The sequence below is a fragment of the Oncorhynchus kisutch genome, linkage group LG12 (assembly GCF_002021735.2).
Source record: "Oncorhynchus kisutch isolate 150728-3 linkage group LG12, Okis_V2, whole genome shotgun sequence".
NCBI lineage: Eukaryota > Metazoa > Chordata > Actinopteri > Salmoniformes > Salmonidae > Oncorhynchus > Oncorhynchus kisutch.
Genome location: NC_034185.2, coordinates 52110783 through 52138731, shown reverse-complemented (window position 1 = coordinate 52138731; position 27949 = coordinate 52110783). Strand labels below are relative to the sequence as shown.

General features: G+C 43.2%; 4 protein-coding genes and 2 non-coding genes across 6 annotated transcripts; 2 read left to right on the top strand and 4 right to left on the bottom strand.

The window, feature by feature from the left end:
- The first annotated feature begins 1896 nt into the window (after window positions 1–1896).
- Window positions 1897–1970, top strand: trnaa-ugc (transfer RNA alanine (anticodon UGC)). Its single transcript has one exon. It is a non-coding gene; the product is annotated as a tRNA-Ala (tRNA).
- A 3073-nt stretch (window positions 1971–5043) lies between these two features.
- LOC116376443 (protein krueppel-like) lies at window positions 5044–10236 on the bottom strand. The gene is made up of 2 exons (XM_031836641.1): window positions 10125–10236; window positions 5044–5710 (listed from the first exon to the last, which is right to left on the bottom strand). The coding sequence occupies exon 2, from the start codon at window positions 5674–5676 to the stop codon at window positions 5218–5220; it is 459 nt and encodes a 152-aa protein (XP_031692501.1). The 5' UTR covers window positions 5677–5710; window positions 10125–10236; the 3' UTR covers window positions 5044–5217.
- Window positions 5793–5866, top strand: trnaa-ugc (transfer RNA alanine (anticodon UGC)). The gene has a single exon. It is a non-coding gene; the product is annotated as a tRNA-Ala (tRNA).
- LOC109901209 (zinc finger protein 696-like) lies at window positions 8940–10540 on the bottom strand. The gene is made up of 2 exons (XM_020497265.2): window positions 10495–10540; window positions 8940–10298 (listed from the first exon to the last, which is right to left on the bottom strand). The coding sequence occupies exon 2, from the start codon at window positions 10113–10115 to the stop codon at window positions 9114–9116; it is 1002 nt and encodes a 333-aa protein (XP_020352854.1). The 5' UTR covers window positions 10116–10298; window positions 10495–10540; the 3' UTR covers window positions 8940–9113.
- Window positions 10541–13307: 2767 nt separating this feature from the next.
- On the bottom strand, window positions 13308–26015 carry LOC109901192 (uncharacterized). The gene is made up of 7 exons (XM_020497246.2): window positions 25535–26015; window positions 18908–19038; window positions 18562–18708; window positions 16540–16704; window positions 16104–16215; window positions 15753–15880; window positions 13308–14628 (listed from the first exon to the last, which is right to left on the bottom strand). The coding sequence occupies exons 1-7, from the start codon at window positions 25794–25796 to the stop codon at window positions 13696–13698; spliced, it is 1878 nt and encodes a 625-aa protein (XP_020352835.2). The 5' UTR covers window positions 25797–26015; the 3' UTR covers window positions 13308–13695.
- LOC109901215 (zinc finger protein 35-like) lies at window positions 17045–18555 on the bottom strand. Its single transcript, XM_031836639.1, has one exon. The coding sequence runs from the start codon at window positions 18289–18291 to the stop codon at window positions 17530–17532; it is 762 nt and encodes a 253-aa protein (XP_031692499.1). The 5' UTR covers window positions 18292–18555; the 3' UTR covers window positions 17045–17529.
- Window positions 26016–27949: the final 1934 nt, after the last annotated feature.

Here is a 27949-nt window from a genome sequence, read left to right as displayed (position 1 = left end):
CTATATTTATTCATGATATGTGAAACGTAATTGTCTAAACATGAACAATGATTCATATTTGATCATATTTAAGTGATATTTTCATTTTTTTATTGGGGTTTTAAACATGTTCCAAGGTCAAATAAGTCCCCCCAATGCAATACAATATACATTAAATACATATTGGCTTTTAGAGAGAACTATTCTAGGTGCTGAAGTAAAAGTGGGGTTGAGATTACTCACCAGGGTCTGTAGAAGCTATATGGTGTTATTTCATGTCCAGCAACACTTTCTACTCCACCCACAAAATTGGTCCCAATGCAATACACTATAGGCCTTCAATTACATATTGGCATAAAGAGACAACTTCTAGGTGTTGAAGTAAAAGTGGGGTTGGGATTACTCACTAAAGTCTGTAGAGTCTATATATGGTGTTATTTCATGGAGGGCTGAGGTCTATATGCCAGCAACACTCTACTCCACCCACTCCATTGGTCGCAATGCAAGGCCTATAATGCATCCAAAATGTTTTAATGAAGTAATTTTGCAGTGTAACTGCAGTTCAACTTTACTGTCCATTTGTCAATGGTCTTGTGTAGCCTTTTAGTGTTGAGCCACGGGCATTGTCTGAGGTCTGGTTTAACATTAGGGGAGTGTGAGGAGGATAAAGGCCAGGGAGGTTTTGTGTTGTCGCAGGGTCCATGTTCCAGTTGATAGATCCTATAGAAGGCAGGCTGAAGGCAGCACCTGTTAGAGGGTTAACCTGAGGTGCCATCAGTCTCTCTGAATCAAAATTATAGGAGCAGGACGGAACATCTCTAGCCAAATCTGTTCTCTCCCGCCACATACCGACACCTCCCCGTCCCCACAGACCAAATATATTCTTCACCTTGTTGTCAAGGAGACTAAGCTTGGTTGTTTTGTTTTTGACTGTCTGTTTCTAGTTGTTCCATCCACTGACCTCCACTATGTCGTCTCTGGTCCTGGCCTGCTCAGTGATGTCATCACCATTGGCCCAATGGAGTCGGAGTCAATTACCTGGTCAAGTTCATAAATTATACTGTGTGTTTTAGTATGTGAACATACATTGTATTAATTTCATTTTATGAATGAAGAAAAAATAATAGCAAGGTGCATCACTATTCCGATTGAAGATCTATTACTGTATGTAGGCTATATCTATGTCTCTCTTACCTTGCTCCCCCATTTTTAGTCCACTCAGCAGATCAATGCTCTCTGGTCCATCTTCTATTGTCTCCTCTTTGACCAGCAGCAGATCAGGCTTTCCATCCTCCATGTCTACTGACTGTAAGAGATACAGAGTGAGAGGATGTTGGATCAAGAAATCTGATATGAGCACCCTGCTATGGAGCATCTTCTGATTGGACAAGAGGGATTGCTATGAGTATTATGCAAACATGTTAGTTGATTTTATTAGTTGACAGTCTTTAATGGTTTGATAATTGAAAGGCATGGTCCCACACTTAAGACAAAATTCATCAAGACCTGGGCCGTATCCACAAAGAGTCTCAGAGTAGATGTTCTGATTGAGGATCAAGTCCACGCGTGTCTACATAGCCTTATTCATTATGATCTAAAAGGCTAAACTCATCCTAGATCAGCTCTCCTACCCAGACCTAATACCATCAGACAGTAGTTCACAGTGTGCTCACCTCAGTGAGACTGTATGTGGTCCTGTGCTGCTCAGCTGGTTCCTCTGTGGATTCAGGAGGTGAAGTCTGGTTGTCCTCCATGACCATGGTCCCCTCAGTGTTCCCCAGACCCTCCTCACAACCCTCATCCTTCACCAGATGCACCTCTGGACGCTCCTCCTCCTGGAAGAGACAGGTGATACTGATTACACACACTCCCTCAGGTACGTACACACGTGTACAGAGAACACACTTTCAACATGGCGTCCCGTGTGGCTCAGTTGGTAGAGCATGGTGCTTGCAACGCCAGGGTTGTGGGTTCGATTCCCACGGGGGACCAATACAAAAAAGGTATGAAAATGTATGCACTCACTACTGTAAGTCGCTCTGGATAAGAGCATCTGCCAAATGGCTACAAAAAAACACTGTTTACCCATCCCCACCTTGTTTCAAATCAAGTTGTATTTGATGCTCTTTGATGCTCCTTAACCAACAATGAAAAGTTAAGAAATATATTTTCCAAGCAAAAACAAGAGAGGCTATATACAAGGGGTACTGGTACCAAGTCAATGTGCATGGGTACAGGTTTGTCACGGTAATTGAGGTAAATATGTACTTGTAGGTAGGTGTATATTGACTGCATAAATAATAACCACTGAGTATCAGCAGAATCGTAAAAAGGGGGGCGGGGTCAATGCAAATAGTCCGAGTAGCCATTTTGATTAGCTGTTCAGCAGGCTTATGGCTTGGGGGTAGAAGCTGTTAAGAAGCCTTTTGGACTGAGACTTGGCACTCCGGTACCGCTTGCTGTGTGTTAGCATAGAGAACAGTCTAGGCCTTCATCTGACGCCGCCTGGTATAGAGGTCCTGGCCCCAGTGATGTACTGGGCCGTACGCAATCCCCTCTGTAGAGCCTTGCAGTTGCCATACCAGGCGGTGATGCAACCAGTTAGGACGCTCTCGATGGTGCAGCTGTAGACATTTTTGAGGATCCATGCCAAATATTTTCAGTCTCCTGAGGAGGAATAGGTTTTGTTGTGCCCTCTTCATGACTGTCTTGGAATGTTTGGACCATGATAGTTTGTTGATGTGGACACCAAGGAACTTGAAGCTCTCTCCATGACAGCCCCGTCGATGAGAATGGGGGCATGCTCGGCCCTCCTTTTCCTGTAGTCCTAGATCATGTCCACAATCACTGCCAGGTCTCTGACCTCCTCCCTTTTGAGTCCTATACTGTAGTTACAGAATTACTTAAATGGTTGTTAAACCCATCATGGTGGACAAAAACGTTGTGGGTAAAAAACAAGTCAGCAATGATAAGTCAAATCATCTGACAAACCTGACCTAAGGTATTTTGATGTGTACAGTAGCTGCTTTTTAATGTGTGGGTCGCAAATTTTTTTATTTTTTATTTTTAACTTTTATTTAACTAGGCAAGTCCGTTAAGAACAAATTATTATTTACAATGACGACCTACCCCGGCCAAACCCGGACGACACTGGGCCAATTGTGCGCTGCCCTATGGGACTCCCAATCACAGCCGGATGTGATCCAGCCTGGATTCAAACCAGGTACTGTAGTGACGCCTCTTGCACTAAAGAGTCTCAATGAAAGTCTTAGAATGAAAAGCCCCATTTTGTGTTTATTAAACAATCAAGTGTTAAATACACCATATGAAAACCACACATACACATGTCTCAACTAAAACACAGCATGAACTTGATGAACTGAATACATATTTATTGGGAAAATTTGTGAACACCATATAGCACAAACAAAATGAAATACGTTTTAGGCTTATATATGTATATATACAGTGCCTTGCGAAAGTATTCGGCCCCCTTGAACTTTGCGACCTTTTGCCACATTTCAGGCTTCAAACATAAAGATATAAAACTGAATTTTTTTGTGAAGAATCAACAACAAGTGGGACACAATCATGAAATGGAACGACATTTATTGGATATTTCAAACTTTTTTAACAAATCAAAAACTGAAAAATTGGGCGTGCAAAATTATTCAGCCCCTTTACTTTCAGTGCAGCAAACTCTCTCCAGAAGTTCAGTGAGGATCTACGAATGATCCAATGTTGACCTAAATGACTAATGATGATAAATACAATCCACCTGTGTGTAATCAAGTCTCCGTATAAATGCACCTGCACTGTGATGGTCTCAGAGGTCCGTTAAAAGCGCAGAGAGCATCATGAAGAACAAGGAACACACCAGGCAGGTCCGAGATACTGTTGTGAAGAAGTTTAAAGCCGGATTTGGATACAAAAAGATTTCCCAAGCTTTATAAATCCCAAGGAGCACTGTGCAAGCGATAATATTGAAATGGAAGGAGTATCAGACCACTGCAAATCTAAAAAGACCTGGCCGTCCCTCTAAACTTTCAGCTCATACAAGGAGAAGACTGATCAGAGATGCAGCCAAGAGGCCCATGATCACTCTGGATGAACTGCAGAGATCTACAACTGAGGTGGGAGACTCTGTCCATAGGACAACAATCAGTCGTATATTGCACAAATCTGGCCTTTATGGAAGAGTGGCAAGAAGAAAGCCATTTCTTAAAGATATCCATAAAAAGTGTCATTTAAAGTTTGCCACAAGCCACCTGGGAGACACACCAAACATGTGGAAGAAGGTGCTCTGGTCAGATGAAACCAAAATTGAACTTTTTGGCAACAATGCAAAACGTTATGTTTGGCGTAAAAGCAACACAGCTCATCACCCTGAACACACTATCCCCACTGTCAAACATGGTGGTGGCAGCATCATGGTTTGGGCCTGCTTTTCTTCAGCAGGGACAGGGAAGATGGTTAAAATTGATGGGAAGATGGATGGAGCCAAATACAGGACCATTCTGGAAGAAAACCTGATGGAGTCTGCAAAAGACCTGAGACTGGGACGGAGATTTGTCTTCCAACAAGACAATGATAAAGCATAAGCATAAAGCAAAATCTACAATGGAATGGTTCAAAAATAAACATATCCAGGTGTTAGAATGGCCAAGTCAAAGTCCAGACCTGAATCCAATCGAGAATCTGTGGAAAGAACTGAAAACTGCTGTTCACAAATGCTCTCCATCCAACCTCACTGAGCTCGAGCTGTTTTGCAAGGAGGAATGGGAAAAAAATTCAGTCTCTCGATGTGCAAAACTGATAGAGACATACCCGAAGCGACTTACAGCTGTAATCGCAGCAAAAGGTGGCGCTACAAAGTATTAACTTAAGGGGGCTGAATAATTTTGCACGCCCAATATTTCAGTTTTTGATTTGTTAAAAAAGTTTGAAATATCCAATAAATGTCGTTCCACTTCATGATTGTGTCCCACTTGTTGTTGATTCTTCACCAAAAAATACAGTTTTATATCTTTATGTTTGAAGCCTGAAATGTGGCAAAAGGTCGCAAAGTTCAAGGGGGCCAAATACTTTCGCAAGGCACTGTATATAAATAAATAACACGTCTGGATGCAATATTCTACCCAGGAATATTCAACACTGAAATGTGTTACTCTTACTCTTAAATTTCTGCTGACAACAATGAAAATGAATCTTTGTCTTTAATACAGGGTAACTTTCTATTTATAGAGTGGAATGTTTTTTCTGCTGGTGTATCCTGAGGTAGCTCCTCTCTGTGAACCTCTTCCCGCAGTGCGTACAGGCAAACTGCCTTTCTCCCGTGTGGACCTTCAGGTGCATCTTCAGGTGACCAGCCTGGGCAAAGCGCATGTGACACTGGGTACAGCTGAAGGGTTTCTCCCCTGTGTGGACCCTCTGGTGCCTTTTCAGGTGGTCCTGGCGGGAGAACCTCTTCTCACACTGGGTACAGCTGAAGGGTTTCTCCCCTGTGTGGACCCTCTGGTGGATCTCCACCTTTTGGAGGCAGCTGAATCCTTTGTGACAGAACATGCAGAGGAACCGTTTCTCTTTAATATTGCCTGATGTGGCTCCCCCTCCCTGAGCCTGTGCTCCAGCCCTGTTGTTTGAGTTCAATACCTGATCGAAAAGGATGTGGCCGTGTGAATCGGAAGGTCCCATCATCCTTCACCAGATGCACCTCTGGACGCTCCTCCTCCTGGAAGAGACAGGTGATACTGATTACACACACTCCCTCAGGTACGTACACACGTGTACAGAGAACACACTTTCAACATGGCGTCCCGTGTGGCTCAGTTGGTAGAGCATGGTGCTTGCAACGCCAGGGTTGTGGGTTCGATTCCCACGGGGGACCAATACAAAAAAGGTATGAAAATGTATGCACTCACTACTGTAAGTCGCTCTGGATAAGAGCATCTGCCAAATGGCTACAAAAAAACACTGTTTACCCATCCCCACCTTGTTTCAAATCAAGTTGTATTTGATGCTCTTTGATGCTCCTTAACCAACAATGAAAAGTTAAGAAATATATTTTCCAAGCAAAAACAAGAGAGGCTATATACAAGGGGTACTGGTACCAAGTCAATGTGCATGGGTACAGGTTTGTCACGGTAATTGAGGTAAATATGTACTTGTAGGTAGGTGTATATTGACTGCATAAATAATAACCACTGAGTATCAGCAGAATCGTAAAAAGGGGGGCGGGGTCAATGCAAATAGTCCGAGTAGCCATTTTGATTAGCTGTTCAGCAGGCTTATGGCTTGGGGGTAGAAGCTGTTAAGAAGCCTTTTGGACTGAGACTTGGCACTCCGGTACCGCTTGCTGTGTGTTAGCATAGAGAACAGTCTAGGCCTTCATCTGACGCCGCCTGGTATAGAGGTCCTGGCCCCAGTGATGTACTGGGCCGTACGCAATCCCCTCTGTAGAGCCTTGCAGTTGCCATACCAGGCGGTGATGCAACCAGTTAGGACGCTCTCGATGGTGCAGCTGTAGACATTTTTGAGGATCCATGCCAAATATTTTCAGTCTCCTGAGGAGGAATAGGTTTTGTTGTGCCCTCTTCATGACTGTCTTGGAATGTTTGGACCATGATAGTTTGTTGATGTGGACACCAAGGAACTTGAAGCTCTCTCCATGACAGCCCCGTCGATGAGAATGGGGGCATGCTCGGCCCTCCTTTTCCTGTAGTCCTAGATCATGTCCACAATCACTGCCAGGTCTCTGACCTCCTCCCTTTTGAGTCCTATACTGTAGTTACAGAATTACTTAAATGGTTGTTAAACCCATCATGGTGGACAAAAACGTTGTGGGTAAAAAACAAGTCAGCAATGATAAGTCAAATCATCTGACAAACCTGACCTAAGGTATTTTGATGTGTACAGTAGCTGCTTTTTAATGTGTGGGTCGCAAATTTTTTTATTTTTTATTTTTAACTTTTATTTAACTAGGCAAGTCCGTTAAGAACAAATTATTATTTACAATGACGACCTACCCCGGCCAAACCCGGACGACACTGGGCCAATTGTGCGCTGCCCTATGGGACTCCCAATCACAGCCGGATGTGATCCAGCCTGGATTCAAACCAGGTACTGTAGTGACGCCTCTTGCACTAAAGAGTCTCAATGAAAGTCTTAGAATGAAAAGCCCCATTTTGTGTTTATTAAACAATCAAGTGTTAAATACACCATATGAAAACCACACATACACATGTCTCAACTAAAACACAGCATGAACTTGATGAACTGAATACATATTTATTGGGAAAATTTGTGAACACCATATAGCACAAACAAAATGAAATACGTTTTAGGCTTATATATGTATATATACAGTGCCTTGCGAAAGTATTCGGCCCCCTTGAACTTTGCGACCTTTTGCCACATTTCAGGCTTCAAACATAAAGATATAAAACTGAATTTTTTTGTGAAGAATCAACAACAAGTGGGACACAATCATGAAATGGAACGACATTTATTGGATATTTCAAACTTTTTTAACAAATCAAAAACTGAAAAATTGGGCGTGCAAAATTATTCAGCCCCTTTACTTTCAGTGCAGCAAACTCTCTCCAGAAGTTCAGTGAGGATCTACGAATGATCCAATGTTGACCTAAATGACTAATGATGATAAATACAATCCACCTGTGTGTAATCAAGTCTCCGTATAAATGCACCTGCACTGTGATGGTCTCAGAGGTCCGTTAAAAGCGCAGAGAGCATCATGAAGAACAAGGAACACACCAGGCAGGTCCGAGATACTGTTGTGAAGAAGTTTAAAGCCGGATTTGGATACAAAAAGATTTCCCAAGCTTTATAAATCCCAAGGAGCACTGTGCAAGCGATAATATTGAAATGGAAGGAGTATCAGACCACTGCAAATCTAAAAAGACCTGGCCGTCCCTCTAAACTTTCAGCTCATACAAGGAGAAGACTGATCAGAGATGCAGCCAAGAGGCCCATGATCACTCTGGATGAACTGCAGAGATCTACAACTGAGGTGGGAGACTCTGTCCATAGGACAACAATCAGTCGTATATTGCACAAATCTGGCCTTTATGGAAGAGTGGCAAGAAGAAAGCCATTTCTTAAAGATATCCATAAAAAGTGTCATTTAAAGTTTGCCACAAGCCACCTGGGAGACACACCAAACATGTGGAAGAAGGTGCTCTGGTCAGATGAAACCAAAATTGAACTTTTTGGCAACAATGCAAAACGTTATGTTTGGCGTAAAAGCAACACAGCTCATCACCCTGAACACACTATCCCCACTGTCAAACATGGTGGTGGCAGCATCATGGTTTGGGCCTGCTTTTCTTCAGCAGGGACAGGGAAGATGGTTAAAATTGATGGGAAGATGGATGGAGCCAAATACAGGACCATTCTGGAAGAAAACCTGATGGAGTCTGCAAAAGACCTGAGACTGGGACGGAGATTTGTCTTCCAACAAGACAATGATAAAGCATAAGCATAAAGCAAAATCTACAATGGAATGGTTCAAAAATAAACATATCCAGGTGTTAGAATGGCCAAGTCAAAGTCCAGACCTGAATCCAATCGAGAATCTGTGGAAAGAACTGAAAACTGCTGTTCACAAATGCTCTCCATCCAACCTCACTGAGCTCGAGCTGTTTTGCAAGGAGGAATGGGAAAAAAATTCAGTCTCTCGATGTGCAAAACTGATAGAGACATACCCGAAGCGACTTACAGCTGTAATCGCAGCAAAAGGTGGCGCTACAAAGTATTAACTTAAGGGGGCTGAATAATTTTGCACGCCCAATATTTCAGTTTTTGATTTGTTAAAAAAGTTTGAAATATCCAATAAATGTCGTTCCACTTCATGATTGTGTCCCACTTGTTGTTGATTCTTCACCAAAAAATACAGTTTTATATCTTTATGTTTGAAGCCTGAAATGTGGCAAAAGGTCGCAAAGTTCAAGGGGGCCAAATACTTTCGCAAGGCACTGTATATAAATAAATAACACGTCTGGATGCAATATTCTACCCAGGAATATTCAACACTGAAATGTGTTACTCTTACTCTTAAATTTCTGCTGACAACAATGAAAATGAATCTTTGTCTTTAATACAGGGTAACTTTCTATTTATAGAGTGGAATGTTTTTTCTGCTGGTGTATCCTGAGGTAGCTCCTCTCTGTGAACCTCTTCCCGCAGTGCGTACAGGCAAACTGCCTTTCTCCCGTGTGGACCTTCAGGTGCATCTTCAGGTGACCAGCCTGGGCAAAGCGCATGTGACACTGGGTACAGCTGAAGGGTTTCTCCCCTGTGTGGACCCTCTGGTGCCTTTTCAGGTGGTCCTGGCGGGAGAACCTCTTCTCACACTGGGTACAGCTGAAGGGTTTCTCCCCTGTGTGGACCCTCTGGTGGATCTCCACCTTTTGGAGGCAGCTGAATCCTTTGTGACAGAACATGCAGAGGAACCGTTTCTCTTTAATATTGCCTGATGTGGCTCCCCCTCCCTGAGCCTGTGCTCCAGCCCTGTTGTTTGAGTTCAATACCTGATCGAAAAGGATGTGGCCGTGTGAATCGGAAGGTCCCATCGACGTGGACACCAGGTCACAATCCATGAGTGCGTGTAAAGGGGAGTGGGTCGTGACATTTGGATTAGTCTCTAAGCTTTCCCTGTAATCTAAGAAATCTCTGCCCTGTGAGTGTCCGTCTCCTTGGTGACTAACTGCATTCCATGTGGGTGGAACATCCCCCTCGACTTTCACAGTCACTTCATCTACCACTATAACCTCCCCTTTCTTATCTAGGCACCCTTCAGAGCATGCACTACTACTGTACTGGTTCCAGTCCCATTTCGACTGATCAGTCGGTCTCTTTAAACCCAAGGGTATGTTGCCAGGGTCCATCTCTGTAGCGTAAGAACAAGACGGATCATCAACTTCAGTGTCTAATGTGTCACCATCTCCACGGGAATTAACCATCTTCTGGATTTGGTGAAATACCGGTAAATACTCTGAGCCGGGAACAGGAGGACAGCCCAGTCTCCTCAGCCCCAGTGTCTCTGGGTCTGACCTGTGGTCAGATCCTGTGTGTACAGTTAAAGTCTTGGTCTCTGACTTGAGGACAGCGTTCGGCATTCCACTGACCTCCGTGATGCTGCATCGGGTCCTGGGCTGTGCTGGGGCAGTGGTGGGGTCATCTGTGGCTACAGGGGGCGCTCCAGCTACTCTAGTCTGGATGTCTTTACTGTGCCATGGGTCCTCCTCTCCTTCAGAGCTCTCCCGCTTGACCCCAGGACCTGCAGCCTCTGCAACTGCAGACTGACACAAGAAGAGGGGGTTATTACCAGTACATGAGTAGAATTGTATAAATATGTTGTAAGGAAGTCTCACAAGCTCCCCTATGGCAGATAAATTAGGATTTAAGCAAGTGAAAGCGGAGGGGAGCCTTTCTGAAATAAATTGACATATTTAATCTACAAAGTAACACATTTTTATGCAACACTATTACACTAACCTCTATCACAATAACTTGCTGGGTTGAGGTTCCACTCCCATCATCAATAGTGATTGGTTGGTCATCTCTCCATGTATTGTGTCCTGCTGGCTTCACAAAGCTCCTGTGGCCTCCAGTGAGATGTCCTTCACCTGGGAGTGATTGCGGGTTAACTCAGTCCTCAAGACCCCAAGGGGTGCACGTTTTGGGTTTTGCCCTAACACTACACAGTAAATTCAAATAATCAACTAATCATCAAGCTTTGATCATTGTGTAGTATTAGGGCAAAATCCAAAACGTGCACCCCGAGGACTGAGTTTGGGAAACCCTGGGTTAGCTACAGTTAATGCGCAATGGGATGTAAGGATGTAAGGATGCATCAATGTTTTCATTGACTAAATAATAGGCAATTCAGTAAGTCAATAATTGTTAGAATATGATAGTGTATTTGCACAAGATAGCTAAGTAATCAGGGGAATTATTGCATACAATCCAAAAACTGACCAATACCCAATTCTGGGTAACACATCTGAATAAATTTGCATAGGGCAACGGGGCTCCATAGCCTTCTGCAAAATGTACCTCTTGCCATTCCTCTGTATCGGTCGAGGATCTTGACACTACTGGCGAGGACGCGCTCTCGTGCTGTCCTCTCTGCGCGCTCCCGTGCCACCTTCAGTTCCAGTAGTTTCTTCCGTAATGACCTGTTTTCTTTCTGGCTTTGAGTTATTTCCAAACGAAACACTGCATAGTCGTCGTCTACGAGTTTACAGATCTCTGCCACGGCTGCATTCGCTAGCACCTCCATGATGGAGGCTATTTGAGTGTGAAAAACCATACCGTTAGAGTTTGCCATTGTTAGCAGCTAGCTAGCTAGCGTTATATAGACAACATCTATCAACCAAGTCCGGTTTCTAACGCGAATTAAAAACTACATGGGTTAAGTATGTGAGGCTGTGCAGTTAAGTCATATTTTGAGTTCCAGGGTGGTAATACACATCTAAATATTAACAATAAAAACGCTAACGTGGAAATGGTTCTTGGTCACTGTTCACTTCCGTCCGTCTTAGTCTTCTATGATATCATGGCGGTCCGCAAACAAACGTTTAAGGTACATGCCGCCACCTACTGTGCTGGAGTGTGCGATCAATCATGGTCAACCTAATTCTGCCCTACTAAGAAAAAAATAACTGGGGGGAAAAATGGCCTACTAACCCTCCCAAGCCATTAAACTGGATCTATATCATGCTGAAACAATCCACCCGTAGAATAATTCAGCATGTCTACAACCATTTCAACAGTAACATCTGTTAACCACAACTATTTTGCCGTATCCATAATAACATTCAGCCTGTCATTTCTGCTTTCCACAACCGGAGTCGTGTTTTAAATTCAAGAAACACGAGCAATGGACATTAGACAAGTGGAAATATTTCCTTTGGTCTGGAGTCCAAATTTGAGATTTTTGGACCCAACCGCCATGTCTTTGTGAGAAGCGGTGTGGGTGAACAGATGATCTCTGCATGTGTATTTCCCACCGTAAAGCATGGAGGAGGTGGTGTAATGGCGTGGGGGTGCTTTGCTGGTGACACTGTCAGTGATTTATTTAGAATTCAAGGCACACTTAACCAGCATGGCTACCATAGCATTCTGCAGCAATACACCATCCCATCTGGTTTGGGCTTAGTGGGGCTATCATTTGTTTTTCAACAGGACAATGACCCAAAACACACCTCCGGGCTGTGTAAGAGCTATTTGACCAAGAAGGAGAGTGATGGAGTGCTGCATCAGATGATTTGGCCTCCACAATCACCCGACCTCAACCCAATTGAGATGGTTTGGGATGAGTTGGACCGCAGAGTGAAGGAGAAGCAGCCAACAAGTGCTCAGCATATGTGGGAACTCCTTCCAGACTGTTGGAAAAGCATTCCAGATGAATCTGGTTGAGAGAATGCCAAGAGTGTGCAAAGCTGTCAAGGCAAAGGGTGGCTACTTTGAAGAATCTAAAATATATTTTGATTTGTTAAACTTTTTTTGGTTACTACATGATTCCATAGGTGTTATTTTGATGTCTTCACTATTATTAAGAAAAAAAAATCCATGAATGAGTAGGTGTCCAAACTTTTGACTGATAGTGTACTTCAGTCTCTACCTCACACTTCCCATGTTTCCTCACTAACAATAACCCATTTCCCTATCCACAATGACCCAACCTCAGCCTTGTCAACAGCACCCCACCCCTCATTTCACTCCCCAGATACCCACTGACCTTCCTCACAGAATTCTAGATGAATGGTACCACCATATCTACCTCCTCCCTCTTCAGAGCTGCTTTCGCTACCTTATCCGCTGCCTCATTTCTCCCTACTCCAACATGAGCTGGAACCACAGAAAACCAACCTTAATCCCTTTCTGCCCCACCCTATAAAGTGGCAACAGCTCTATTATCAGGTCTGGGTGTTCCTTTGACTTACTTCCTTCCCTTCTCTCAGTGCAACCAGGCTAGTAGTAGAGTCTGAACACACAATTACCCATTTAGGCCCCACTTCTTCCTCCCATCCCAATCCCCACATATCAAACCTCCTATTCATGATCACTATCTTTCAAGTGGTCGTCACCAGTTTCCACAGTCATAATTATGGCTAAACCCCTATTTCTACAATTTATCTTAACCCCAATGCTAACTTTCTGCCTAACCCTAAAGTTAAATTAGAAAATACATTTGTTTTCAGGAATTTTTACAATACAGCACTTTCTTTTTACTTTAACTGTGGAACCTAGTGGAAACCCTTTAAAGCTCGGTCCTTGCCCTATAGGTTCGTAGGAAGCCAACGAAACTAAGGTCATGTTTAATTCTTAATGATAAGTTAATTTTATTTGCTTTTTTTTTTTATCAAAAGGACATGATATCTCATTTATTAAAATATTTGATCACCTATTTTTCTGTTGTTGTACATAAATGAACAGATCCCACCTGACTATGCCAAATAATGTGTTTTAAAAAAGGGGTTATAAAACATATTGTTATGAATAAAACATAGGCAAAACCAAGTTCAGAGGTGAAATACACTTCAATGTCAGTGTTTTGGCTAGCACACCAAAACAACAAGTCTGTATCATGTGAGTGTACCCAGATGCTCAACTAAGGGACCTAGTAATCCCCAAAAGTCTTACCCCCAGTACACTTCACATGATAAATTAAATATTTCAGCTAAAGAATAGCTACAATTTCTCCCCATTTTGGGCACAGCTATGTCTGATGAGGTAACTCAGGAAGGAGAAGCTCTTGTAACATAGTTTGCACTTGAAAGGCCTCTCCTTGGTGTGAATGTTCTGGTGCTGTTTCATATATTTAGTCTTAGCAAAGCGCTTCCCACACGTGGGGCAGGCATACGGCTTGTCAGCATCCGTCCTAATGCCCGGCCTTCCACATTGTGACCCAATGACAGAGGAGGTAGAAGCAGGCGCCACCGCCGTCAGGTGGTTAGTCTTTGAGCTCCCTCCTTGACCTCTAGACATTGTTTGGGTGTTGCTGGGATTGTGTGCTGTGCTATAGGCTAGGTGCTTCTTGTGGTAAACGCCCATCCTGAACCTGTCTGCATTGGTGGGGTAACCTTGAGGTAACTGAGGAAAGCTAGACCCAGGCTTTCTATGAACCCAGTCACCAGACATTAAATGAGATCCTGAAGGAGAAGACAGACTTGCTGATAGACTACCACCAGGGGGGTCTCCCACCACTCTCTGTGAAGGCTGAAGCCCAGGGTGACCTGCTCTGTTCATCATGGATACTTTGACGTTTGTATCATAGGAACAGGAGGGTCTATCTCTATCAGCCCCAGGCCCTGCTTCATCCCCGCACTGAGACTGTGAAGAGAAGGGTCTGGGCTGCAGACTGGATCCCTGACTGGAGCCTCTGTCTCTCTGATGACCACCAGGACTGAGGTTGTTCAGTCCATCTGTCCACTGGTTGTGTTCTGTGTGGTGGTGGAATCTCTGTCTCTTGCAGTTGGGTCCTGGTTCCGATTCAGGAAGGAATAGTGACGGCTCCTGATCCATGGTTCTCATCCGGGGCCAGGGTTTGTGACCAGCCGCTTCGGAGGTCCAGTCTCTCCCACCAGTAACACTGGATATCAGCAGGTCTTCATGGACTGCAGACTGCAAACATAAATTGTACAGAAGAGCATGTGAAGGTTTATATAAGAAACTTTACTGTACACACAGAAAAATGACACAATATTATAAAATGTTAAACACAGTCAAGCCTCTCTAAAACACTGTGATTCAAGTACCTAACAATATGGAGCCATTGGAATGATACAAAAAATAACCAAATTCAACAAAATGGCATTAGTCACATCTATTCCACAAAAGGACACGTGACAAGTAGAATAACTTTTCTCACTATGGTAACACTTTACATTTTCTTTAAATTTGGTATCCTCCCTTTGATAAAATGTATTTTAGAAAACTCTGGAAAAGGTTAAAAATTACATTATGTAAACATGACACTTTTTAGGACACCAGCCATCAACATATCATCTACTCTCTCTCATCATTCTTAACTCAATTCATCTCATCCAGTTCCCTATGCATCCATAACCAACATAATTAACTGAAAACTAGCTAGTACTACATTACATCTCACTATACTCTATTCATGGGCCGTGTGCATTTTCTTCTGGTGTATCATGAGGTAGCTCCTCTCTGAGAACCTCTACCTCCAGTGAGTACAGGTGAACAGCATTTCTCCCGTGAGGACCTTCAGGTGCATCTTCAGCTGGTCCTGACGGGAGAACCTCTTCTCAAACTGGGGGCAGTTGAATGGTATTCTCCCTTTGTCAATAGGCTTGTGTAGCCTTTTAGTGTTGAGGCTCTGGCATTGTCTGAGGTCTGGTTTAACATTAGGAGAGTGTGAGTAGGACAAATGCCAGGGAGTGTCTGTGTTGTCGCAGGGTCCATGTTCCAGTTGATAGATCCTATAGAAGGCAGGCTGAAGGCAGAACCTGTTAGGGGGTTAACCTGAGGCACCATTAGTCTCTCTGAATCACAACTATAGGAGCAGGACAGAGCATTGCTAGCAGTCTGTGTCTGTTCTCTCCTGTTCTCATATGGACACCTCCCCATCCCCGCAGACCAAATCTACGCCTCGCCTTGGTCTCAGCCAGTCTGTTGTCATGGAGACTAAGTTTGGTTATTTTGTGTTCGACTGTCTGTTTCTGGTTGTGGTTAACAGTGTTGTTCCCCAGCCCATAGTTGAGGACGCTGTACCATCCACTGACCTCCACTATGTCACCTCTGGTCCTGGCCTGCTCAGTGATGTCGTCCCCTGGGCCCTTGGCTGCACCAGTCTGGGTCTGGGAATCCAAGACGGCTCCCCAGTCTCCTCTGTTAGCCTCCAGCCAATCACCTACAGGAAGAGGATACAAAATATCATTTTTAACATGGCAGAGAAAAATCTACATATGATGTTTTCGTCAATTACCAGGTCAAGTTCATACATTATAACGTGTGGTTTTGAATGTAAACATAAGTTGTATTGATTTTATGAATTAAGAAATAATAGGCAGGTGCATCACTATTCCCATTGAAGATCTATTACTGTATGTAGGCTATATGTATTTCTCTCTTACCTTGCTCCCCCATCTTTAGTCCACTCAGCAGGTCAATCCTCTCTGGTACATCTTCTATTGTCTCCTCTTTGACCAACAGCAGATCAGGCTTCCCATCCTTCATGTCTACTGACTGTAAGAGATACAGAGTGAGAGGATGTTGGATCAAGAAATCTGATATGAGGACCCTGCTATGGAGCATCTTCTGATGTATTGATATGAGCACTATGCAAACATGATAGCTGATTTGATTACTTGACACTCTAATGGTTTGATCATTCAAAAGGCATGGTCCCACACTTACGACAAATTTAATCAAGACCTGAGCCCGTAGCCACAAAGAGTCATTGATCTAAAAGGCTAAACTGATCCTAGTTCAGCACTCCTACTCTGAGAGGCTTTGTGGATACGGGTCATGACCTAATACCATTCAGACAGTAGTTCACAGTGGGCTCACCTCAGTGAGACTGTGTGTGGTCCTGTGCTGTTCAGCTGGTTCCTCTGTGGGTTCAGGAGGAGGTGTAGTCTGGTTGTCCTCCATGACCATGGTCCCCTCAGGGTTTCCCAGACCCTCCTCACACCCCTCCTCCTTCACCAGCAGCACCTCTGGACCCTCCTCCTCCTGGAAGAGACGGGTGATACAGACATACACTCCCTCAGGTACGTAAACACAGGTAATGAAAACACTTTCAACATGGAGTGTTTACCCATCCCCACTACATTTGAGTCCTATACTGTAGTTACAGAATGATTTCACTGTTGTTAAACCCATCATGGTGGACATACATAGAAATATGTTGTGGGTAAAAATAAGTCCCCTATGATAAGTCAAGACAAACCTGACTATTTTGACATGTAAAGTAGGTGTTTGGTTATAAAGCGCTATCAGAATATGCAGAATAGCGTGATATTAGATACTACTATACTAAAGAGAGTCTCAATGAAAGTCTTAGAATGAAAAGTCCCATTTAGGTGTTTATTGAACATAAACAAGTTTTAAACACACCATATGAAAACCACACGTCTCAACTGAAAAACTGCATTTTCTCATTAAAGATATCTTGGGGGAAAGAATATAGTAGTTGAATGAAAGTAATAAAATAGGCATTTATGAACATCATATCCTACAACGGTGTTTCCCAACTCAAGTCCCCCAACAGAACCCATTTTTATTGTAGCACTGGACAATGAGGTGTGTTCGTCCGCGGCTACAACGAAAATGTGTACTTTTGGGAGACTTGAGGACTGGAGTTGGTAAACACTGGCCTATACAGTACAAACACTATATGTAATTGACTTTAGGCTTATATATCCTACAATGTCTGGGCCTTGCACTTCAACGCTCTTAGATGTTATGGAAATTGACCCGCTGTTTACTTTTTGCATCTACATCATCTCGCTGAGTCGATCTAAGCCTCAGAAGCTATCGAGTGAAATGGTTACTTTGTTATAGAGTGGAATGGTTTTTCTGCTGGTGTATCCTGAGGCATCTCCTCTCTGAGAACCTCTTCCTGCAGTGCGTACAGGCGAACGGTTTCTCTCCCGTGTGGACCCTCTGGTGCCTCTTCAGGTGACCAGCCTGGGTGAAGCGCATGTGACACTGGGTACAGCTGAAGGGTTTCTCCCCTGTGTGGACTCTCTGATGCCTCTTCAGGGTGCCAGCCTGGGTGAAGCACATGTGACACTGGGTACAGCTGAAGGGTTTCACCCCTGTGTGGACCCTCTGGTGGATCTCCACATTCTGGGAGCAGCTGAATCCTTTGTTACAAAACATGCAGAGGAACCGTTTCTCTTTACTATATCCTGATGTGGCTCCCCCTCCCTGAGTCTGGGCTGTAGCCCTGTCGTTTGAGTTCAATACCTGATCGAAAAGGACGGGGCCGTGTGACTCGGAAGGCCCCATTGACGTGGACACTGGGTCACGATCCCTGAACGCGGGTAAAGAGGAGTGGGTTGGGACATTTAGATTAGTCTCTAAGCTTTTTCTGTAGTCTAAGAAGTCACTGGTGCTGCCCTGAGAGTGTCCTCCTAAGTGAGTCTTATCTACATTCCATGTCAGAGGAGCGTCGCCCTCCACTTTCACAGTGACCTCATTTACAACCAGACACTCTCCTTTCTTATCTAGGCACCCTTCAGAGTATAGATTACTACTGTACCGGTTCCAGTCCCCTCTAGACAGATCAGTCTGTCTCTCTAAACTCAAGGGCATGTTGCCAGGGTCTATCTCTGTAGCGTAAGAACAAGACGGATCATTGCCTCCAGTGTCTAACGAGTCACCATCACCAAGGGAATGAACAGTCCTCTGGTGAAATACCGGTAAATACTCTGAGCCAGGAGCAGGAGGACAGCCCAGTCTCCTCAGACAAAGTCTCTCTGGGTCTGATCTGTCGTCAGATCCTGTGTGTAAGAGGCTGTGTGTTACAGTTAAAGTCTCAGTGTCTGTCTCGGACTTGAGGACGGCGTTCGGCGTTCCACTGACCTCCGTGATGCTGCGTCGGGTCCTGGGCTGCGGTGCGGCGGCAGTGAGGTCCTCCGTGACTTCAGGCGGTGCTGCAGTCTGGAGGTCCTCCTCTCCTACAGACCTCTCCTGCTTGACCCCAGGACCTGCAGCCTCTATATCTGCAGCCTGACACAAGAAGTGAGGTTATTATTACCGGTGTCCAGTTGAATTGTATAACAATGTCATAGGGAAGTCTCACAAGCTCCCTTATGGCAGATAAATACGGATGTACATGTAAGCAAGTGAATAGCTGAGGGGAGCCTTTTTGAAATAAACTGGCCACATTTGATGTACTGTAATTTTGATGTAATACTATTCCACTAACCTCTATCACAATAATGTGCTCGGTTGAGGTTCCACTCCCCTCATCAACAGTGATTGGTTGGTCATCTCTCCATGTATTGTGTCCCGCTGGCTTCACAAAGCTCCTGTGGCCTCCAGTGAGATGTCCTTCACCTGAGAGTGATTGGGGGAAAGAGGTACGTACTGGTTAGGTACGGTCAACCCTATATTGTACACTTTTGACATTGTCTACAATTGGTAAGGATGTAAAGTAACACTTCTCATAACTTCATGATATACTATTTATAGATTGATATGTTTCATGCATCACATTGTTTTCCTTGAGTAAATCAATAATCTGGCTAGAATATGATAGTGCGTCTTTGACAGCTAAATAATCAGGGGAATTATTTCATACTATCCAGAAACTGACCAAGACCCAATTCTGTTTAACACATCTAAAGTTACACATGCTGAGGAGAACAGGGCTATAGGCCCCACAGCCTCTGTCATATAGTCCAATCGATATGTGCCAAACTTTAGGTGATATGTTCACTTTTTCATAAAAGCATGTAACTTGGTACACTTTGGGGCCCTGAATATGTTCAGATATGGAGCCATCGCAAAAACGGAGCCATCGTAACTAAATGTATTTTTCATCATATCTTCTGAATCAAACATGATAAACACAGAAAAGGTGGCGTCTACACCTATGTTTTGATGGTCAACGATTACAATGACGCCCAGTACAACATCATAAATAGTTCAGTTTATTATCTAATGGAGGATTGCCATGGGAAGAAATCCACTGAAAATCGCAGATTCTGACAACATACACAATATAATATTTCCGTGGCATACAGAGCCATAGTTGTCTGCTGCAGTGTTCTTGCCCCTGGTTGTGAATGTGGATACTGTGTGACCCCTGTGAATTCACGGAACAAAAAAAGATCCTTTGACTTGTCTGGGCCCAGGGATTTCATGGGCACGTATGCATCTCAATTGCTTGGCGGTTCCAAATGCCACCCACCACTCAAATTATTATTTCAGAAAATAACATTTCCATTTAGGAGCACTTCACAATTCTCCTTAAAGATTGCACATTAAAGATATCAATCAAGTTCATTTTGAGACGTTCAAGTAGAACGAAACAGAAAATTTGAAAATCTCCCAACCAATTCTGCTTTGTATTTGTTGATTGACGTCCAGCCCCAGACTCATTTATATAGCCCTTTTCCCAACAACTACTGTCAGAGTGCTTCACAACAGCCTGGCACAATGTGGCAAGAGGAGAAAAAAGTTAAGATGGAAGGAACTTCCTTTAGATGTACCGGGTTGAAGGTTGGAGTGCAAGTGTCCATCTAGGTCAAACCAGTTGTCAATTTAGACGAGAGTATACAGTATGTGTCCATTTATACAGTTGTTGATTTAGGCAAGATTCATGGCATGGATGACGCACTTACTCAATCCACTTCCTCCTCACTGGGACATAAGCCCACAATGAGTCAAAACTGGGCATTCTGAGAATGTCTCTTGAAGTGTTGTGTGAAATTTTGGCAACTGGTCTTCTTGTATAACGTACTGTTGTGTATTTTATTCAGGGCCAGAAGATGCGGCAGATTCTCGAGACAACCACTGCTGAAAGACTACATCCGTTTTCAAGTGGTTCTTGACAACATGGGAACATTCCAAACCATACAACAGAACAGATTTGACATTGCTGTTGTATTATAGGTGGACATTTGTTTTGAGGCAGTTCTGCTCAGACCTCCAAATGTGATGAGTTGGACAAATGCACAATGAGAGGTTATTGTCTAGACCAGTGTTTCCCAACCCTATTCCTTGAGTACTGCAACAGTACACATTTGTTTTGTAACCCTGGACAAGCCACCTGATTCAAGTTGTCAACTAATCATCAAGCCCTAAAATGAGCTGAATGTGTGTTTGTCCAGGGCAACTACAACTAAAAGTTAAACAGATTATAGTACTAATTTTCAAATGGCCCCTTTTTTCACTTAAATGAACTAGGCTACTTTTCACTTTGCTAGTCAGAAAAAAAGTTGCCGAGTCCTCTCCCGCTAAAATGAACGATATGCAACTTCTAGCTTTCTATTGATTGGACAGGCACCTGTCAGTCAAAGTAAGCAATGACAAGGAAACACTGCTGGTTTGACAGTCTGCTGTCTGTCCCTCCTTCCGGTTCCTGAGTGTGTGGGTTGCGTGCGCTGTTGTTGCAGTCAGAGCCGAAGTGAGAGGATTTACTCCTTCCAAAATCTTTCCGCTTGAGATGAGCCCTTTTTTTGTATGGAGATCGATGAGTGTCGAATTATATGAGGCTTATTTGATCGATTAGCAGGTTCGTAATGTTTAGGCTGTTACAAAATGTACTGATAAGTGGATGGCATTCCAGCAACTTTGACGAAAAACAACTTAATTATGCCTGTTGGTCACACGTATCTGCCCTCTCATTGGCTAGAATGGTCCCACCTGACCTCGCCTACCTTCCATCATTGAGGACATGTATTTCCATTATTAGAGCGGCCACTCAAATATCTTGTCAATATAATAGATAATCTTTGACGTAGTCCAATTTCTTTACACAGAGGGAGAGAGCGTGATGCTCCTTCCTCGTCGCTGTGAGTGAATTTGCACGTCCCATACGTGGTAACGATGAGTCGAGATCCACTTAACCTATTGTTTTCTGGCACATTTATTTTGTTTTTTTTATAACTCATACAACGTCTTTTTGTCCATGATATCGCATCTGGACAAATAAACTAAAGATCGTGTTCGTATTGTCGTGTTCGCAGTGACGTTAAACAATTTTTAAATGTTTACATTTATAATATTTTTGACCAGAGTGAGGCTCTCTCTCCGATTGTTCCTGTAGTGAGGAGGATTCTTCATTGAATGTTTTCATAATTTATCTGCAAATAATCGCCAAAATGCCTACCAGTATGCAAATTGGGGAGCCATATGAACGGCTCTGACCGATATGATTCGGTAAGCTACTGACAAGCCAGAATTTAATTGAGCATCTGTTCTGTTTATTTTAGGGACCCATTTTGTAATTTGAAAAAAAGTGCCCATCACACAATTTGTTTGATTTTAAATGTAACCTTTAATTTAAGATAATTTGGGCTATTTACTTAATTGGCTGACTACTTTTTCTATTTTGGCTGGCTACTCCATGTGCTTGTGGAAAACACTGCTAGATTTTCCAGCTGGGAGAAGAGGGTCCACGCCATATTTCTGGATTTGTATGATGTGGTTTTGGTCATGATCCGGTCAAGGGTAATAAGGAATAGAATAGGAGATTAGAGTGAGCTCTGTCTCACTCCAAACTGCACAGGAAATCTGTAGAAAGCTGTAGAAAGTCTACACCTCATGGATTTCTTCACATTTTGTGTTACAAAGTGTTTCAAATTTATTTGTCTTTTTTTGGGGTCAACAATCTACACAATACTTTTTTAAATGATTGAAAAATAAACACTAATATACCTTGATTAGATCATTATTCCTCCCGAGTCAGCTGTGGGTCTTCTTTGGTTTGCACACCTGTATTGTACAATATTTGTTCATTCTTCTTACTTTCATATCTTTTTTAATCAAGCTCAGTCTTGCCATAGATTTTCAAGCAGATTTATGTCATTCACTGTATTCTCGGTAAGCAACTCCCGTGTAGATTTGGCATTCTGTTTTTGGTTATTGTCCTGCAGAAAGGTGAATTCCTCTCCCAGTGTCTGGTCTTTGCCGATGTCAAGCATACCCATACTATGATGCAGCCACCACAATGCTTGAAAATGAGGCAATTACTCAGTGATGTGTTGTTGGATTTGCCCCAAACATAAGGCTATGCAATTAGGCCTAAAAGTGCATTCCTTTGCAGTATTACTTAAGTGCCTTGTTGCATGTTTATGAATATTTTTATTCTGTATATTTCTATTCTTTTCACTCATTATTTAGGTCATTATTGTGGTCACTACAATGTTGATCCATCCTGTTCTCCAATCATAGCCATTTAACTCTGTAGCTATTTTTAAAAATCACCAATGGCTTCATGGTGACATCTCTAAGCAGTTTTCTTTCTTTGTCTGGAGGATTTAATATATAATCCACAGCCTACATTATTAACTTGACCATCTTAATTAAGGACATATTCAATGTCTGATTTGTCATTGTTACCCATCTACCAATCCCTGCCCTCCTTTACAAGGCTTTCGAAAAGCTACCTGGTCTTTGTAGTTGAATCTGTGCTTGAAAGTCAATGCTTGACTGAGGGACCTTACATATGTTGGATGTTTATTTGTACTATTTTCTACATTGTAGAATAACAGTGAAGACATTAAAACTATGAAGTAACACATGGAATCGTGTAGTAACCAAAAAGGTGTTAAACAAATCAAAATATATTTTATATTCTTCGAAGTCGCCCGACTTTGCCTTTCACAGCTTTGCACACTCTTGGCATTCTCTCAACCAGCATCAGGTAGTCACCTGGAATGCATTTCAATTAACAGGTGTGCCTTGTTAATTTGTGGAGTTTCTTTACACTTTAAGTTTGAGCCAATTCGTTTTTCTGTGATAAGGTAGGGGTGGTATACAGAAGATGGTCTTTTACCAAATAGGTCCATATTATGCCAAGAACAGCTCAAATAAACAAAGAGAAAGGACAGTCCATTATTACTTTATTAAGACATGAAGGTCAGTCAAACCAGACATTTTCAAGAACTTTGAAATTTCTTCAAGTGCAGTTGCAAAAACAATCAAGCACTATGATGAAACTGGCTCTCATGAGGACAGCCACAGGAAAGGAAGATGCAGAGTTACCTCTGCTGCAGAGGATAAGTTCATTAGAGTTACCAGCCTCAGAAATTGCAGCCCAAATAAACGCTTCAGATTTCAAGGAACAGACATCTCAACATCAACTGTTCAGAGGAGACTGTGTGAATCAGGCCTTCATGGTCAAATTGCTGCAAATAAACCACTACTAAAAGGACACCAATAAGAAGAAGATACTTGCTTGGGCCAAGAAACAGCAATGGACATTAAACCAGTGGAAATTTGTCCTTTTTTCTGATGAGTCCAAATTAGATTTTTGGACCCAACCGTCCTGTCTTTGTGAGACGCAAAGTAGGTGAACGGATGATATCTGCATGTGTGGTCCCCACTGTGAAGCATGGAGATGTGATGGTGCTTTGCTGGTGACACTGTCTGATTTATTTAGAATTCAATGCAGACTTAACCAGCATGGCTACCACAGCATTCTGCAGCGATACGCCATCCCATCTGGTTTGCGTTTAGTGGGGCTATCATTTGTTTTTCAACAGGACAATGACCCAAAACACACCTCCAGGCTGTGTAAGAGCTATTTGCCCAAGGAGGAGAGTGATGGAGTGCTGCATCAGATGATCTGGCCTCCACAATCACCCGACCTCAACCCAATTAAGATGGTTTGGGATGAGTTGGACAGTTGAGTGAAGGAAAAGCATCCAACAAGTGCTCAGCATATGTGGGAACGCCTTCAAGACCATTTGGAAAAGCATTTCTCATGAAGCTGGTTGAGAGAAAGCCAAGAGTGTGCAAAAGTACTCATCAAAGGGTGGCTACTTTGAAAAATATAAAATATAATTTTTGTTTAACACTTTTTTGGTTACTACATGATTCCATATGTGTTGTTTCATAGTTTTGATGTCTTCACTATTATTCTAGAAAATAGTCTAAATAAAAACCCTTGAATGAGCAGGTGTCCAAACATTTGGCTGGTACTGTGTGTGTGTGTGTGTGTGTATAAACTCGGCAAAAAAATACACATCCCTTTTTCAGGACCCTGTCTTTCAAAGATAATTCGTAAAAATCTAAATAACTTCACAGATCTTCACTGTAAAGGGTTTTAACACTTTTTCCCATGCTTGTTCAATGAACCATAAACAATTAATGACCATGCACCTGCGGAACGGTCGTTAAGACACTAACAGTTTACAGATGGAATAGCAAAATGAGGTTTGAGGTTGTGCATGGCATCGTTGTAGTCATTGACCATCAAAACATAAGGGTGGGTATACATACACTTTTCTGTAGTATCATGTTTGATTTTGTAGATGACACAAAACACATTATTTGGTTATGGCGGAATGGAAAAAAAGCCTCCATGTTGAGTTTTTTTAAATTTTTTACGATGGTTCCATATGTGTTCAGGGCCACAAATTGTACTTGTGTGCTAACCGTGTGTTTGTAAAGCTCTGACCGAGGAGCTGGGTTCATCCGAGCGTTCTGACCTCACAACTGCAGCCAAGCACCTAATCTAACTGTCTAAAGTTGGCTAGTTACTTCCAGACACGAGAGAACACCTCACTCTGCCCATTTTACTCGCCCTTATCAGAGCTGGTTAGGCTGTTTTCATGTTATGTATAACGTTGGTGACAAACTGCGCTCGCAACAACTTAATTACGTTTTTTTTGCCGACGTTGACTGACACCGGTCATATTTAACTGGTGTTGCGCGTTCGTAAATTAAACAGTTATTCTGCGCTCTCTGGCACAGACGAAAGTGCTCTGAAATCGGAGTAGATAGGCAGAGTGAATTTACGAACGCACGCTTGTAAGTGTAACGTTCTCATGAAAAAGTAACAATTTCCACATATTGCCAGGGCTATTCAGCAAAAATGTACCTCTTGCCGTTACTCTGTATCGGTCGAGTATCTTGACACTTCTCGGGCTGGCGAGGACGCGTTCCCGTGACACCTTCATTTCCAGTAGCTGTAGTTTCCTCCTCAATGCTCTGTTTTCTTTCTGGCTTTGAGTTATTTCCAAACGAAACACTTCATAGTCGTCGTCTACGACTTTACAGATCTCCGCCACGGCTGCATTCGCTAGAACCTCCATGATGGAGGCTATTTGAGTGTGAAAAACCACACAGTTCGAGTTAGCCATTGTTAGCAGCAGGCTAACATGAACGTTACCTAGATAGGACTTGACTGATAGATGCTATCTCCAAATCGAATTAATGACTACATGGGATAAGTATGTTATGCTGTACAGTTAAGAGTCATATTTCGAGGTCCATTGTTGTATAAATAAAAACGCTAACGTGTTCTTGATTCCTGTTTACTTCTTCTTTGGAGTTTAACGGCGGTTGGCATCCAGTATGTTGCATTACCTCCCCCAACTGGACTATAATATAAACCATTATAATAGGGTGATATAAAATAAATTGGGGAAAAAAGACAAACAATAAATATACATAAAAAGAAACACCCAACTAACCCTACATTCATTAAAAACCCACTACCACATTCCAATACATTGACGCTATCTGCACCTGATACACCAAAGTGTAATGAATAACTTCACCATGGTCAAAGGGATATTAAATGTCTGCTTTAAAAAATATACACTGCTTAACTTTCGACTGGTACTGTGTATATATACACTGTTCAAAAAAATAAAGGGAACACTTAAACAACACAATGTAACTCCAAGTCAATCACACTTCTGTGAAATCAAACTGTCCACTTAGGAAGCAACACTGATTGACAATAAATGTCACATGCTGTTGTGCAAATGGAATAGACAACAGGTGGAAATTATAGGCAATTAGCAAGACACCCCCAATAAAGGAGTGGTTCTGCAGGTGGTGACCACAGACCACTTCTCAGTTCCTATGCTTCCTGGCTGATGTTTTGGTCACTTTTGAATGCTGGCAGTGCTTTCACTCTAGTGGTAGCATGAGACGGAGTCTACAACCCACACAAGTGGCTCAGGTAGTGCAGCTCATTCAGGATGGCACATCAATGCGAGATGTGGCAAGAAGGTTTACTGTGTCTGTCAGCGTAGTGTCCAGAGCATGGAGGCGCTACCAGGAGACAGGCCAGTACACCAGGAGACGTGGAGGAGGCCGTAGGAGGGCAACAACCCAGCAGCAGGACCGCTACCTCCTGCCTTTGTGCAAGGAGGAGCAGGAGGAGCACTGCCAGAGCCCTGCAAAATGACCTCCAGCAGGCCATAAATGTGCATGTGTCTGCTCAAATGGTCAGAAACAGCCTCCATGAGGGTGGTATGAGGGCCCGACGTCCACAGGTGGGGGTTGTGCTTACAGCCCAACACCGTGCAGGACATTTGGCATTTGCCAGAGAACACCAAGATTGGCAAATTCGCCACTGGCGCCCTGTGCTCTTCACAGATGAAAGCAGGTTCACACTGAGCACATGTAACAGATGTGACAAAGTCTGGAGACGCCGTGGAGAACGTTCTGCTGTCTGCAACATCCTCCAGCATGACCGGTTTGGCGGTGGGTCAGTCATGGTGTGGGGTGGCATTTCTTTGGGGGGCCGCACAGCCCTCCATGTGCTTGCCAGAGGTAGCCTGACTGCCATTAGGTACCGAGATGAGATCCTCAGACCCCTTGTGAGACCATATGCTGGTGCGGTTGGCCCTGGGTTCCTCCAAATGCAAGACAATGCTAGACCTCATGAGGCTGGAGTGTGTCAGCAGTTCCTGCAAGAGGAAGGCATTGATGCTATGGACTGGCCCGCCCGTTCCTCAGACCTGAATCCAATTGAGCACATCTGGGACATCATGTCTCGCTCCATCCACCAACGCCATGTTGCACCACAGGCTGTCCAGGAGTTGGCGGATGCTTTAGTCCAGGTCTGGGAGGAGATCCCTCAGGAGACCATCCGCCACCTCATCAGGAGCATGTCCAGGCGTTGTAGGGAGGTCATACAGGCACGTGGAGGCCACACACACTACTGAGCCTCATTTGGACTTGTTTTAAGGACATTACATCAATGTTGGATCAGCCTGTAGTGTGGTTTTCCACTTTAATTTTGAGTGTTACTCCAAATCCAGACCTCCATGCGTTGATACATTTGATTTCCATTGATAATTTTTGTGTGACTTTGTTGTCAGCACATTCAACTATGTAAAGAAAAAAGTATTTAATAAGAATATTTAATTCATTCAGATCTAGGATGTGTTATTTTACTGTTCCCTTTGTTTTTTTGAGCAGTGCATATTGAAATACCTATAGATGCCCTTCTTTGCGAGGCATTGGAAACCCTCCCTTGTCTTTGTGGTTGAATCTG

Excerpts from the sequence above, each read along its gene's own strand:
- LOC116376443 (XM_031836641.1), bottom strand. The coding sequence starts at position 5,676 with ATGATGGGACCTTCCGATTCACACGGCCACATCCTTTTCGATCAGGTA.
- LOC109901209 (XM_020497265.2), bottom strand. The coding sequence starts at position 10,115 with ATGCCGAACGCTGTCCTCAAGTCAGAGACCAAGACTTTAACTGTACAC.
- LOC109901215 (XM_031836639.1), bottom strand. The coding sequence starts at position 18,291 with ATGCCCTTGAGTTTAGAGAGACAGACTGATCTGTCTAGAGGGGACTGG.
- LOC109901192 (XM_020497246.2), bottom strand. The coding sequence starts at position 25,796 with ATGGCTAACTCGAACTGTGTGGTTTTTCACACTCAAATAGCCTCCATC. Across the intron at positions 18,709-18,907 it reads AGCACATTATTGTGATAGAG|GCTGCAGATATAGAGGCTGC; the intron begins GTTAGTGGAATA and ends TTCTTGTGTCAG. Across the intron at positions 16,705-18,561 it reads CCCGACGCAGCATCACGGAG|GAGGAGGAGGGTCCAGAGGT; the intron begins GTCAGTGGAACG and ends CGTCTCTTCCAG.